Below are 16,430 nucleotides of genomic sequence, written 5' to 3' on the forward strand. Positions count from 1 at the left end.
TACTTTGATATCCTTGCAGTTCAAGGGACTCGCAAGAGTCTTCTCCAACACCACAGTTCAATAGCATCAATTCTTTGGCACTCAGCTTTCTTTATAGTCCAACTCTCACATTCATAAATGACTAGTGGGAAAACCATAGCTTTGACTAGATGGACCTTTGTCAGCAAAGCAACGTCTCTGCTTTTTAATATGCTTTCTAGGTTTGTCATAGCTTTTCTTCCAAGGAGCAAACGTCTTTTAATTTCATGGCTGCAGTCACCATCTGCAGTGATATTCGAGCCCAAGAGAATAAAGTCTGTCACTGTTTCCATTGTTTCCCCATTTATTTGCCATGAGGTGATGGGACCAGATGCCATCATCTTCGTTTTTTGAATGTTTAGTTTTAAGCCAGCTTTTTCACTCTCCTCTTTCACTTTCATCAAGAGGCTCCTTCAGTTCCTCTTCACTTTCTGCCATAAGGGTGGTGCATCTGCATATCTGAGGTTATTGAGCATGATCTAATTCTTGCTAAATCCTGGGTATTCAGAAGAACAGTACTAAGTAGCTGACTTCTGATTTGTTGGAAGGAAAAGAAGTAGGCAAGTTGGTACTTGAATTCCATCTCATCAAACATGTCCCCTACATCTTGAGATGGCTGAATAGCATCACCAACTCAATGGACATGAACCTGAGCAAACTCCCAGAGATAGTGAAGGACAGGTGGAAGCCTGGCATGCTGCAGTCAATGGGGTAGCAAAGAGTCAGGCTAAGTCATCTTAGTGACTGAACAACATCTCATCCAGCTCCACCCACAGACACATTCACCTATGAGGACATCATTTCCCACAGCAGGTTGTATTTCTAAGTTACACAGACCTTTAGGGAGAATTAATCCTCTCGGTCATTCATAGCTGAGTGGGACTTTCATTCCACATGAAATTCTTGGGGCCTGAAACCTCAGTTTATCCTCTCCGTTCCCCACTGCATCTAAACACTTCACTTTGCCTATCCTTATTACTGAAAATGCTGCAAGATTTAAAGTATGCCAATTACAATGACTGCCAACAGAACTGTAAAAATAAGTAAGCAGTGTCAGATTCTAAAATGTTCCATATTCATTTCTGTCAATTAGGCTAAACTAAGAAGGAGTAGCTAAATGAAGAAGTATAAATAGCACTTCAATCTTTTCCATTTAAAAATATCCCAGAACTTTAGCCATTTCTTCTCTGCTCGCTCTCATACAAATTAATCTCCTGGTCTCACATCCACAATTTTTTAAAAAAATAAGTGTTTCAGCCACTACATAACAAGCTTTACTTAGATCACTAACCTCACTAAAAAATACTATTTAAGTATGGATGGAAATAATCCTGTTTCTCTTCCCATTGAAAATAACGATATATCTTAATTCACCAAAAATCATGCTTGTTATATAAAAATTAACATTTATTTCTGACCTGTTACAGTTTATGACACAGACACAGAGTACTAAACTGGGTTTTATAAAACAGATTATAAAAGATCATTTGCAAAATTTTGTGACATAGATCAGTGAGGGAAATCATGGAAAAAATACTTTGTAAACTTTTCCTCTGGTTGATACAGATGTAAACAGATGATCAAATGGACAGGACAAGCTAGAATAATCACTAAATTTTAAGTTTTCATTGTTCCAGGACCTAGATTAGACATTGGAAGAATATCCAAACATGCATTATATCAAATAGCAGAGAGATGTTTTAGTCTCAGGCAGCTCTGTCCAATGAACAGAACAAAACAAAAAGCAAAAACCCAGAAAACCAGCACTTTTTAAAATATTTTTATAGAACTAGAGAATATGCAAATCTATATATTTAAAAATATTTCAAAGCAGACACTGCCTCTCTCCCCCATGATACTCGTGATTCAGATCAAACTGTTAAGTGCCCTATTATTTATGCAAAAGAGTATTAATAAATTTTAGAATATCTCTATAGAAATATGAAGAAAAGAAAAATCTATTGTATCTGGATTAATAAGAACGCAAACAATGTTTTCTGGAAACATTTTAACAGTTAAAAACAGAAATTTAATTTGATCTTAGAGCCTTCAATTTATGTATAACCAAAGAATAAGAAAAAAATTTAATAATGTAAATAATCCATGACTCTTCATGGTATAAAACCTATATGGCAGTCACCTATATGCCTCCTACTGCTAAGTCACTTCAGTCGTGTCCAACTCTGTGCGACCCCATAGGTGGCAGCCCACCAGGCTCCCCAGTCCCTGGGATTCTCCAGGCAAGAACACTCGAGTGGGTTGCCATTTCCTTCTCCAGTGCATGAAAGTGAAGTCACTCAGTCATGTCCGACTCTTAGCGACCCCATGGACTGCAGCCTATCAGGCTCCTCCCTCCATGGGATTTTCCAGGCAAGAGTACTGGAGTGGGGTGCCACTGCCTTCTCCGATATGCCTCCTAAGAGTAATAAAATAAAATTCTTATGGGCACCATTCTAAAACATAGCTGGCTTCTTGAAATGATAGCTACATTTTTCTTAAACCTCTTTGTATTGGTGTGCTGTCTCATGATTCAGTCACCCTAAATAGCAATTCTAAATTCCAGAGCTAGAAAACAAATATAATGCTTCTTGAAGTTTCCATTCCTACTTATGCCTCCAAGCATCCTGCTGAGGATTTAAAATCAGCAACTGATTATACAGCTAGATCATTTCTACCAAGCCCCACCATACCTTGCTGGTGCAATTATCCTACAGGGAAAAGCATTTAAAAGAGAATGAGAACACAGGATAAGCCTCCAAACAGAAAATATTTTAAGTCATTAAAAAAATTTTTTTAAGTTGTAAATTGAATATCACTTCTCAGAGACAAGCAAGAAAACATTTAATCCTTTTTAGAGATTCAAATGAGGTACTAGAGCATAAAGTAACCAGCACTTCTTTAGCTTCTAACCTAAATAACGAAGCCCCTTATACAAAAATTGTTTCAACTATTTTTGTATATGGGGCTTCGTTTTAATTCTAAGAAATAAGAAAAAATAAAACTATTTTAAAATATAGTTTATTGGGCCACAAATCAACAGCGTTTGCCAAAGAAAATTGCTCAAAATACTCCAAAATGTACAGTGTCCTATTTAGAAAAGATCACATAGAAAATAATATGCAATAAATATACTTGCTCTTACAGGAGCTACAAAATAAGGCTCAAGCAGCCAAACTTTAGATCTTTGCAAAGACCTAGTTTAATTCTAGCCTTTACAGATCTACATTTACTTTCATTCGCCTTAATCGCTTTTATTTTTAGTACAAAGTCAAAGTGTGCCATACCTACTATCTTATCTGAAAAGCTCTAAAGAGAGAAAGACATTATATAAAAGGAAAGAAGATAATACCCTTTATGAGCAATCATAAAATATTAGTCAAGAACATTTGCTGAGTAGACAAACTTTCCCTTATAATGAAGTGTAACACTTACCACCTCTGCCAAGGCTGAAATGACTTTACCCAGAGTTGTAAGAGACTTATTAATATTTGCTCCTTCCTGAAATCAATATCAAATATAAAAGAATTATGATAAATAACTATTGCCACATCATACATGATAACATAAAATATAGCTAGCCATATGCTAGCATTGTTTTTTATTTATGACCACAAGTTCTAAAAACCTTCTTTAACCCTCAATTTTTTCTCCTCTCCACTTTTGACAGGCCAAGACCACATGCCTAACTCATAGTCCTCAATTATCATTATGATGTCTGTGCTTGAAAAACAGATGCACCTTCTTCCCACAACTCACTGATGTGCAATTTCTCCTCTTGTTAAGCAAATCTCTAGAAAAGACCATGCTTGTTCTCACATCTGGATTTGTGTATTGTTTTCTAATTGTCCCTTACTTCCATCTAACCAAATTCTAACCATTCCTCGAAATACAATTCAATTTTCACCTTGACTACGAAGTCCTCCTTAACTATTATCATGTAACATATCTTGCACTGAAGTTACAAGTCAGAAGTCGGAAAATTTCTTGTGTCAATGGTTTTGTGGGCCGCTCAGCCTCTGCTGCAACTTCTCAACCCTATCATTATAGCACGAAAGCAGCCACAGACATGAATAGATGCAGCTGTGTCCCAAGGAAATTTTATCTATGAAAACAGACAGTGGGCTAGATTTGTCCTACTGGCCATAGCTTGCTAACCTGTGTCATAGAGCATTTATGGACTAGGCTATTTACTTGGTAAAATAAATACCTTTAATCGAGTCCCTTTGGCACCAGTTGAATCAGCTCGTTCACTTCCTGCTAGATCCACCAAGCTGATTTTACTGACCTGGTAAAGAACATTGAGGCAATTAAAAAATAAGCAAGGGAGAAGCAGAAAACATTTAGAGGTAAGAAATTAAAAGATTAAGGCATAGAGAACACTAAAAAGGTTAATTAGGCCTCATATGTGGCACAGGAAGACAAATATATGGCAGTCAATTTAAACAGCATGCAAAAAAAGTTCACAGCAATTATCTTAGTTTAAAAGAATTTCAGAATAAACACATCTTAAAATGCTATGTCATAAAAATACATAAAACTCATTAACCCATTAAGTGACATATTAAAAACAAAGCTTTAGCAACTAAAATTCTCATACTGTTGATGGGAATGCAAAATGATATGATCGCTTTTGAAAGCAGTTTGGCAGAGTCTTAAGAATCTGCACAAAAACTGACCGTAAGACTCAACCATCCTACTAGTTATTTACCAAGAAAAACAAAAAACAAGCACACTTCATGTATACTATCATGTAAGAATTGAATCGCCAGTCTATGTCTGACGCAGGATACAGCATGCTTGGGGCTGGTGCATGGGGATGACCCACAGAGATGTTATGGGGAGGGAGGTGGGAGGGGGTTTCATGTTTGGGAACACATGTGAGAATTAAAGATTTTAAAATTAAATTAAAAAAATTAATTAAAAAAAAAAAACAAGCACACACACAAAGACTTTTATGTACACAAATGTTTATGGCATCTTCATTTGTAATGATAAAAAAACTGGAAACAATTTAATGCCCATCAACAGATGAATTAATGAGCAAACTGTGAGATATCTACACAACGGAATACTAATCAGTCATGGAAATGAGTGAACTATTGATACATACAACAACACAGATGAATCTCAAAACCATTATGCTAAGTTGAAAGAAGCCAGGCTGAAAATAATACATACCATATGATTCTATTTATATAAAACTCTGGAAAGTGTAAACTAATCTATAGTGACAAAAAGCCAATCAGAGATGGCCTGAGGATGAGAGTGGAAGAGATTACAAAGGAGCATGAGGCAACTCTTTAGGATAACAGAAATTCTCATGATCTAAACTGTGGTACCAGTTTCACAGGTGTACAGTAGCCCCCTCCTTATATCTCATTTCACTTCCCATGGTTTCAGTTATCCATGGTCAACTATGTGAAAGTCGCTCAGTCGTGTCCGACTCTTTGCTACCCCATGGATTATATAGTCCACGGAATTCTCCAGATCAGAACACTGGAGTGGGTAGCCTTTCCCTTCTTCAGGGGATCTTCCCAACCCAGGGATTGAACCCAGGTCCTCCTTATTGCAGGCAGATTCTTTACCAGATGAGCCACAAGGGAAGCGCAAGAATACTGGAGTAGGTAGCCTATCCCTTTTCTAGTGGATCTTTGGTGAGTATTAAATGGAAAACTCCAAAAACAAACAATTCATAGGTTTTAAGTTGTGTGTCATTTTAAGTAGCATGAAGAAATCTCACTCCATCCCCCGGGATGCAACCACCCCTTTATCCAGCGTATCCCACTAATCAGTACCTTAGTAGCCATCTCAGTTACCAGATTAGCTCTTGGGGTATCACAGTTCTGGTGTCCAAGTGACCCTTATTTTAATAGTGGTCCCAAAACACAAAAGCAGTAATACTGATAATTCAGGTATGCCAAAAAGAAGCCTTTGACATATAAATACAGAGCTTCTCTTAAGTGTATGCTGAGGTTGCTACTATCTACGGTAGCAATAAATCTTCTATTCATGAAATTGTAAAGAGGGAAAAAGAAATCCCTCTTAATTTTCACTGCTGAACTTCAGGCTGCAAAAGTTATGACCACACTGTGTGATAACTGCTTTGTTAAGAAGGAAAAGGCACTAAGCTTGTACAAAAAGATATTTTGAGAGTGAGAAAGACAACATTTACATATCAATATACAGTATACTGTTATAATTGTCCTATTTTTATTATTGCTATTGTTAATCTCTTAATGTCCCTAATTTATAAATTAAACTTTACAACAGGTATACATGTATGAGAAAAAAACAATATATATAAGGGTTTTGATACTATCTGCAGTTGCTGGCATCCACTGAGGGTCGTGGAAAGTATCCCTTGCAGATGGGGGGAGGGAGGCTTACTATATATATATTTGATCCAGTTTTATACTCCAAATATGTGTGGTTTATTGTACTTCAATAATACCTCAATAAAGTTGGTTTTTTAAAAATGCTTCAGGAAAGTATCCAAAATGGATTGTCAAGGAAGCTATGATTATGGGGTTAATATCATTACTGTTGTAGAGCTGACATCATGGAAGAAAAGAAAAAAATGCTTTCACACAGGATGTTCCTTGGTGCCATTCAGAAAAATACTACTAAATTACATTAATACAGAACCTCTGGCTAAGCAGTGTCAAGCTGTTTGATTACTTATATAAAGAGTATATTTTTAAAAAATAATCTTCAGCTAAAAACAAACAAGTCATCAAGTAAAAGGTGATTTTAGTTTTTAATGATATTGACTTCACAAAGTTCTCAGGCAAGATCTTTCATAAGAGCCAGTATAATAACTAACTTCAGATTTAAAAATCCAGCTGCATGCTACTTAGGAAAGTAGGCAGAACAGAAGTCAACATAAGTTTATTATTAATAGTAATGCCAATAAAATTAACATTTATTAAATGGCTATGCTGTGCCAGGCATTAGATATATGCACTTAACCTACATTAATACTTACTCCTCCTTACCAATTCTATGAAGTTAGAGAAACTGAGGCGCAAAGAGTTTAAGTGACTTGCCCAACATAACACTGCTGAAAAATGGAAGAACCAAGATCCAAAGCAAGCAATTTAATTCCAATTTACTATATTTAGCCAACCACTATAGAAAATGAGAAATTAACAAGCACAGGCATTTGAAGAACACCAAAAATGTAGTATAGTTATTTTTATCCCCAAAAATTAAACACATCTTGTTTGCTTAAACAGTTTAATTCCACAGTAATATTATCAGAGCTCAAAAAAGTAAAATACATATACCAAAGATGTTAGTAAGGTAATTGAGAGGTTCTAATCAAGAAACAAAGGAAGGATTTTCTTCCCTACAGAACTGCTTAACCCTCTTGCGTGGAGTAGTTTTTGAGACTCAAGTGTCTTGGTTTGTTTCTTATTTTCTACCTTGCAATTTCACTTAAAAACCCACACTCAGAACTGGTATAGAGTGGAATATAAATGACAAGCATAAAGTATAAGATACCCTCCATTAAGTAAAAGGGCACTTTCCTCCCTTCCACAAAATCCAAAGGTAGCAGGAGGGGCTTACGAAAACCTCCATTCCACACAACTCAAGCCCAGACACTGATGTTTTCCTACCTTCTCAGTGGAAAGGTTGGTCTCAGTATCATGTTTCTTCTGGGTGAAGACAATGGTAAACACAGCGTGGGAACGGCTACTTGTTTCATTCATGTTGGTAGCTGCCACTGTCCTAAAAAATATAAAGGTGATCACATAATGGAATCCTTAGATGAATGTTAAAATGACAGCAGCCTCCAAATTATAAGCATAACAATCACAAGCAATAGTTTTAAACTTCTTCATGTTACAAGACTGCCTGCCACTTCCACAAAACTGCTCTAAATACATTTAGTGATCCTATCAAGCTACCTCCAACTTCAAAGGTACCCCATCAGAATGGTTTTTCATACTCCAGCTCTACCTTTAGAAAGCACCAAGGTATCTGATTTTTATTGTTCATTAAGTGCTCAATTATTCTAGAAATCAATTACTACCATAGGCATGTGATGACCAACATTTTACCATGACTTGATCAAAACCTAACAACAGAACTTAACCAAAGTTCTAATGTGGTTCAGTAGTGTGCTTTCTGGATAAGAACACCTAATATGCTGAGACCACTGCTTTTCCAGCACAGCCAAAGGATCAGAGCACTCCACGGTAAAAGCAACTTCCACAGCTATAAATGTGGTTTCAAACCCTTAACCAGGAACCAAGGGACTCAAAATGTACCAAAAACCTCGATCATGAGTCTGTTTCCTCCCATACCTGGCTTTGTTCCCAGCGTCCATGAGGTCAGCAATGTCTGTGTAGGAAGTGACTGCCAACTTTGACAGGTCCTCCACGTAAGGGCCAAGAAGGGGATGTTCACGCACACGCAGATGACCCTTGTTTTTGGGGTTCAGCAAGTCTCGTACTCTTTCACAGTAAATTTCCATGTAGCTCACCTAGGAATATGTTCATTTTTGCATCTTTTATTAAAAGCTCTACAATTCGTGATCAGTAGCCTTTACAATGTGAAATGCCATAGTTCCAGTCCCTTTTATTCTCTTACCAGTAGCACAGATATAACTGAGTACTGGTGGTAAAGGATCTTCCCAACTCAGGGATCAAACCTATGTCTCTTGCATCTCCTGCCCTGGCAGGCAGATTCTTTACTACTAGTACCACTTGCAAAGCCCTTTTAGTAATCAGTTATTAGGGCTTCCCGGGTGGCTCAGTGGTAAAGAATCCGCCTGCCAATGCAGGAGACGCAGGTTTGATCCCTGGGTCGGGAAGATCCCCTGCAGAAGGAAATGGCAACCCACTTCAATATTCTTGCCTGGGAGATCCCAGGAACAGAGGAGACTGGTGGGCTACATATAGTTCATGGGGTCACAAAAGAGTCAGACACAACTTAGTGACTAAACAACAACAAATCAGTTATTCACAGGGCTTTTTTTCTAATGTATGATGTCAATAACTGAGGATTACAATTACTTCAAAAGCCTGAAAATAAGATTTCTAGTAGTGTTAAAACTTAGTCAAAAAGATAGCCTGGAAAGAAAATTTCCAGCCAAAAGAAATGTAAGTGACAAAGCACTGAGGTAGAAATGTTCCTGGTGTGTTCCAGAAATGGCTGAAGCAGAGTGAACAAGGGAGAGAAACAGGAGAGGGGGTAGGGGTCCCACCAATGTAAAGAAAAACAAAATATCAACCAGGGATCCACCCTATGCTCTAAGAAGGCCTGTGAACTCTGTATAATAAGAAAGAAAATGGCATCCTCTTCTACTACCTATAAGTTCGAAAATTTAATCATATTGTCATGTTCCCTACCCTTTGAATTTAAACTATACCATAAGCCACAGATTTCTGAACAAAGATTTAATTGCAACATTCTTCATATTAACCATAACTTTAGAAATAGCCTCAAAGTACAGAAGTGGGGAAATAGTTAAGTGATCTATAGCTCTGTCATAATTTGGAACTATTTAAAAGTAGCATTTGAGGGAATGGAGCACTGAGGACTGTTTTTAATCCACAGCTATACCCACCTCTACAGAGTAAGACATTTCTTCGTTACAGTTGTCATTGATTTTCTCAAACAGCTCTTCACATAACTGTAGGAGCAGAACGAAAGGCATAAGTCAGAACTTACCCATGAGTGTTAAAGGAATTAGCAAGATTTTTTTTCTCTTTTTCAAAATGTTAATGGCATCAACATCAAGGGTAAATGCTTTGAATGAAATAAAAGGAAAGTCTGGAATATTCAGCTAATCTCTATTTTGGAATATTCCTCTCAGCTAATCTCTATTTTGGAATATTCCTCTCAGCTAATCTCTATTTCCCCTCAACAATATCACCTCAACATTCCCTTAGAAAGAAAGCCACATTTAGGTGAAGAGAATTGTCTCTTCTATCATTGTGTCATTGATTTCGCTTCATGGGAATTCAACGCCTCATATCATACTAGAATTAACTGTGACTCTACCATGAGCATTATAACTGTAGAAGTAAAACTACTATTAAACTAATTTCCACACTTATTTATCATGATATATAAATTTTATTATATGTTATCAGTTACTATATATATTATAAATTTATACATACACACATACATGTATAGGGAAAACACACACTATTTGAAGGAAGTAAATGAAGGTATTTTCAAGAAGAGTTCTGACTCTATAATTTCTCCCCTTTACCTCTGCCTTCAGATTCCAACCCCTGTTATGAGAGGCCAGTCCATTACACAGTCACATTTCTGGTGGAATACATTAATTTTTCTAGATCAGGAAAATTATAAAATTTTAATCTCCCTATCCTTTAATTTACTTAAAATATGTGATGCTTTAAATAAGAATAATTAATAAAAATCCACTGAATTTTCATGTGCCAAATGCTTCGTATTAAAGCAGTCAACATACCTTTGAAAAATGAGCTATATGTTCATGATTCTCTAGAAGTTCAAATAGAACTTAAAATGTAAGTGTCAGTTTCTAGAACTTAATCTTTTTAAAAATTCATGCTTTGGCATTAAAATATTCCAAAATTTTATCAGGAAAAGAGATGCATATGTAGCCACGCAAGAATTACATTAACAAACAAACAAAAGAGAAGGAGAAACTAAGTGTGGTAATGGGATAAAATAAATGACTCATATTACTTGCTATAATCTACAAATGATTATTTTACTGCTGAAAAAGTTACTACAGAGAAGTAAAAGCAAAGACTCCAGAACTACCCTGCCTCTTCGTGGATCCTAGATCTGCCACGCACATGTGCAGGTGACACGCTCTCTCCATGCCTCAGTTCTCTCTCATCTGTAAATGAGGGAAACAAGGGCACTGACCTCTCAGGGTCACATGAAGAGGATTAGATGAGCTAAGAATCGTAAAGAACCTAGACCTATGCCTGGCACCTGATGAGTGCTCATAATGTTTTCTCTAACTAGTATAATTATAACCATTACTATACATAGAGGACAATTCCCAAACATATGCCTTAATTCAGACATATACTTTTTACAGAAAAAAGTATGCTAGTATCTTCAATTTTTTCTGAAAATGGCCTAATCTTTTTTAATAATTTCAATTATATAGCTGAATTCAAAAGTATAAATCCTATTAATCCTTTCAAAAAAAGTAGCTATTTCTCTTTATGTATTTTATTTTCAGAATACAGCAATGGCCATGCTAGGCCTACAGTAAAAGGACATATTAAAATTAATTCAAAATATCACTAATAAAAGCAAACCATGTTCCTGTTATTAGCAAAAGAAGTTCCTTCTAAATATACTTATGTAACAACTTTTTTCAGTTCCCAAACAAAATACAAAATCAAGACTAACTGCTCTTAAAAAAAAAATCTCAGACTGTTCAAAGTTTAAGTGATAGAATTAATTTAATAACATAAAAGAGAAGGCAATCAAAAAAAAATAATCATATTCCTAAGAAGTGATCTGGGTACTAATAATGTTAAGAAACATGAACTGGGGAAAAATATCAGGCCAACAACACTCATTAAGTGTTCCTAGGATTCGGAACAGAACGGGGCACCTACCATCATGTTTAAAAGAAGCTGATAACACTGTTCAAAAGATAAAGTAACATGATACTGGATATAAAGACAGACTCTGAATACATATCAGTCTTTTCCATCAGGCTGTGAGCTCCTCTGAAGGAAAGGGGCAGGTGATTTACCTTTGTGCCCTGCATACGATAGTCCCTGAGTAAATTTTTGCTAAATAAAAACTGTTAAAGTAATTAAGGACTAAGAGTAATAATGAACAGAAGTTTTTTGTTGCTGTGTTTTTCACCTGCGGAATGATGCCAGCCTGGCTTTCTTCTTGTTTACCCATCATTGTGTAAGACTTTCCAGCACCAGTCTGCCCATAGGCAAAAATACAGACATTATATCCCTCAAAGGCATGTAAGAGCATTTCCTTTCCAATATCATTGTATACACGGTTTTGAGATGCAAAACAGGGATCTTCGGGCTGTAAAGATTAAAAGGAAAAATAAATGGCATTCATTCATACTTTTTCCTATGCTTATTAATTACTTCTATAATAAACAAGTGTTTCAAATCAGAATAGTGCCCCCTTATATATAGTTTATTTTTCTCATTAAACACACACACACAGGTACTATTAGACATTCAGGCCACCCATACATAAAAATATTTACATGAAATTATCTGACATGATTATATTTCATTTTCCATAACCCTGAAAGTATCACTCTTCCATTCATAGGGAGCTCCAAGAAAATTTTCTTAAATGGGAAATGTGACTAGAAAATCAAAGATCAAGTCCACATATAAAAAGACTTCTTTGGGGACTTCCCTGGCAGTCTAGTAGTTAAGACTGTGTTCCCAATGCAGCAGAACATGGCTTTGATCCCTGCTTGGGAAAGAGCCCACATGCCAAATGCAACAAGTTGCAACAAATGCATCCCACATGCAACAACAACAAATTCTTTGAACTCGCTCCAGGTAATGCCATTATTTCTCAATAAACACAGCTTTTGGAGAATGTTTTCCAGTCCCTTTCACTGACTCTTCCCTTGGCAATTAGGCTTTGCAGTAGTTTAAAACATCTCCTACTCTAATGCAAAACAGGAAAACAACAACAACAACAACAAAAATGTGTAATAGAGATGCAGAAGCAAACTCTAGGAACAATCACTAGAAGCCAGCAAGATTTGGGGTCCTGTAATAAGTAAGGGCACACTGCAAAAGGTCCTACTCTTCATTTGCCTAGATGTTGGTAATCTCTGCTTTCCCTGTAGACCTGCAGGTTCCTTCAAACCATTTAAAACCCACAATGTTCTACTACACTGCACCACGGGTACACTCACCGAGGTGTGAGACCAGTAGGAGTAGTCAAAGCTGAAAGACTTTGGAGCTTCCTTTGGGTTCTTTGGGTTAATAATACCTGTAGGAGGAAAATGTTTTGATTTTATAAGTCACTCAATTAAATGTTAGTTCAACATGATATTATGCAGTAAGCTCAAAACATATAATCAATAAACTCATACAACTGAATCTCAGTAGAACAACTGAAAAACAAAATCAATCAAATTTTTAATAGATAGGGTCTATATATAGAACGCAAAAAAAAAAAAATCAGACCAACAACATTTACAAGATGTCACGAGGATTTACAAGAGAGCTTGGTATATAATAGGTATTCAGTAAATATTCTGTGACTGAATCTAGGTAAGTTCGAAGAAAAAAAATCTGGAAATGGGCCATGGGACCATTTCAAGGTACTTCATTAAGGCTTGAAATATATCAACACATTAAAAATAAAATATAGAAAAATTACTGAATTAATCCAACCACTTCTTGAAACAAACTCTTTTTAAAGATCTTATTATCTATTTAAGAAAAGCATTTAGTAAGGAAGCATTCATTGGAAGGATAGTTTTACTTCTGAAATCACTGTTTACATCAAAAGTGATTTCTTGGGTAGTTAATCCAGTCACATACTTCAGGGACTAGACTGAATACTGCCTTCCTTCTTCCTTCACATACACAAAGCTTTACTACCTCATATTTCACATGGAATAGAATCTTTGTAATATGTGGCCATGAAGTTGCCTCAAAGACCAGGCATCTCAACCAATCCACTTCTCTAAGGCAGGGCCACATCCCAAGCTATCAGTGAGATCAGGATTAAAAAATAAATCTGTCCCCCGGGCAGCTGCTGCTTGGGACACAAATAGCAACAGTTGCTACGGTGCTTAGTTCTCTCTCACTGGATTCCACAGGGTATGGCCACACTTATGTTCCAACCTCAAATGCTGACAGAGGATTAATAAGGCTCACAGCACATAATCATGTGACAAGGAGACATGGTTCTAGAAAGAACATCTCCCCCACACACAAATGGTAATCTAAGCAAAGAAGTATGTTTCTAAACAAAAGGCCCTACCTGCAAGATTTAAATAGCAGCCAATGTTCATGGAACACTTAATCTGGCTGTAAGTACTTTCTATGCACAAACCTATTTAATCCTCCCAATCACTTAATAAGGCAGAGGTTTTATTATCTCCATTTTATAAAGAAACCATAAAGAAATGGCAACCCACTCCAGTATTCCTGCCTGGAGAATCCCATGGACAGAGGAGCCTGGTGGGCTACAGTCCACGGGGTCACAAAGAGTCGGACACGACTGAGAGACTTCACAATTGACAAAAATCACAAAGAGGTTAAGGAAAACCCAAGGCCACAGGGCTAGCTAGCGGCAATTCAGGATGTGAATCTGGGAAGTCCAGCTCCTGAGCCCAGACACCCACCACTCAAATACTCCGCACATGCAGCGATCACCAAGGGAAACACAGTAAGGCCCTTCTACACATGTGGTTCTGCATGTGTATGGGCAGGCACACTTGTGGCCACCTCAGACCCAGACTGTATGGGCACTTCAGAACTCTCCTCATCCATATGAGGCAAGGAGCTACGAGAGTTACAGTTCCTGAAAGACCACACAGAAACTCCACCAAGAAAACGGAAATCAGCATCATACTTGGTGAACCAGAGTCCAGGTTTCAGTGGCTCAGCAAAAAGGAAAATCACAAGATAAAGGAAATGACCTATGAAGTAGTCGTCACCACTCAAAACCATGGTGAACACCTGCTGTCATAAAACTTTAAGCCATATTTTATCCACTCTTAGGCTACTCACCAGCAACACCAATCTACCAAGAACAACTTAAGAAAGGGCAAGTCTGCCAATCCTGCCCCTTTGCTCTCCTTTCTGTAGTAAAGCAAAGCAAAACTACTCCAGCGAATAATTTCCTTGAATCACACAAAATCCTTTTCCTCTTCCTTAACAGACCCTTCTCCCTGATCTTTGAAACTTCTGAAACTAATAAATATTCCTAACTTCCAGCTTCAAAATAAAGCTGCTTTTTATTTTTATCTATTTTTTTTGCTTTCCAGCTATTATGTATTCCACTCAGCACACAGATGCATGAATTTATTTAACAAACCTTGGCGGGGGTAGGGGCACATTTGCTGTGTATTGCGTTTGGTATACAAAGAAAGATAAGAAGACACACCTTTTCTTTTTCAAATTTCTACTGAATGTTTATATTTTATTGAAGTAATACTGGTTTACAACATTAGATTAAGTTCATATGTACAACATTTTATTTCTACTTCTGAATACTCTACATCAAACTGCCTTTTAAATAACTGCCTTATTATCAACAAAAGTATCTTTACTTGAACATAAATAAATAAATTAAAACAGAATTTTAAAGAGCCATTTATGTTAACAGTTATGTCAAGCAAGATGAAATTTACCCACACTATTTAAAAATTTTTAATTACTAAAAGAAATAAGACTCCTTGGAAAAATGCAAAATTCAATGTTCTTGTTACCTATTGGGGGGAGAGTGTAGGCAGACTCAGAAGGCATAAGTTATTTCTATATATCAGAATGGACAGCAGTTAAAGAGTTATTTTATACTATTCTTTATATTTACATATATATTACATAAATATTATCTTGACTATATTAAATATTTACTAGCAAAAAATTTTAAGACTCCAGAACTCTGTAAAGAGAAAAAACTGTGATAAAGATAAAACATTAATGACAGCACTTGAGCTCATGGACAATGAATTCACATTTTGAAAGGACCTGCCAGAGGATTTTTCTTTCTGAACAGCTAAAATCTAACTCACTTCAAGTCGACTAAGAAACAGGATGTCTCCAACCATTAATAAAAGAGGGAAGAGAGGAGAAAGTACTGCTAAGTTACTTCAGTCGTGTCTGACTCTGTGCGACCCCATAGACAGCAGCCCACCGGACTCCCCCCATCCCTGGGATTCTCCAGGCAAGAACACACTGGAGTGGGTTGCCGTTTCCTTCTCCAATGCATGAAAGTGAAAAGTGAAAGTGAAGTTGCTCAGTCGTGTCTGACCCTCAGCAACCCCATGGACTGCAGCCTTCCAGGCTCCTCCATCCATGGGATTTTCCAGGCAAGAGTACTGGAGTGGGCTGCCATTGCCTTCTCCGAGGAGAGAGTACACGTGTAAAGGATATAGGACTTGTAATCAGAGGACCAGCATCAGTAAGAACAAGACATATTTTTAGATTTTTTTATGTCCTTGGGTGTTGTTACGCTTTCATATCCTCTCTAAAACTGAGGTAATACTTAGTTCACAGGATTAAATGAGGAAAGCACTACACAAATCCTAATTTTCAAAACTAGTATTTTATCTTGTTTTAAATTCCCTCAATGGGTATGATAACCCATATTCTATGAGAAAAGTTTACTGGTAAAATAAGCTAATGCATAACATAAGAATTCAACTTCTTGGCAAGAGTCAATGAATCAATACTATATTGGAGTCCTTGAGACATGACATCAAA

The 16,430-nt window shown here is 36.7% G+C and overlaps 1 protein-coding gene across 2 annotated transcripts in view; it reads right to left on the bottom strand.

Moving 5' to 3' along the window:
- Positions 1 to 16,430, bottom strand: part of KIF1B (kinesin family member 1B) — a 142,133-nt gene that overhangs the window by 105,527 nt on the left and 20,176 nt on the right. The window contains exons 2-9 of one of the 2 annotated variants that reach the window (XM_068986130.1): positions 12,902 to 12,978; positions 11,860 to 12,039; positions 9,593 to 9,658; positions 8,328 to 8,506; positions 7,638 to 7,749; positions 4,226 to 4,303; positions 3,451 to 3,516; positions 2,709 to 2,726 (exon numbers count right to left, since the gene is read on the bottom strand). In XM_068986130.1, coding sequence (XP_068842231.1) covers positions 2,709 to 2,726; positions 3,451 to 3,516; positions 4,226 to 4,303; positions 7,638 to 7,749; positions 8,328 to 8,506; positions 9,593 to 9,658; positions 11,860 to 12,039; positions 12,902 to 12,978 — 776 coding nt within the window. The remainder of the gene's footprint in view (positions 1 to 2,708; positions 2,727 to 3,450; positions 3,517 to 4,225; positions 4,304 to 7,637; positions 7,750 to 8,327; positions 8,507 to 9,592; positions 9,659 to 11,859; positions 12,040 to 12,901; positions 12,979 to 16,430) is intronic. The other variant, XM_068986131.1, reaches the window with a different exon arrangement.

The sequence above is a fragment of the Capricornis sumatraensis genome, chromosome 14 (genome assembly GCF_032405125.1).
Source record: "Capricornis sumatraensis isolate serow.1 chromosome 14, serow.2, whole genome shotgun sequence".
Taxonomy (NCBI): domain Eukaryota; kingdom Metazoa; phylum Chordata; class Mammalia; order Artiodactyla; family Bovidae; genus Capricornis; species Capricornis sumatraensis.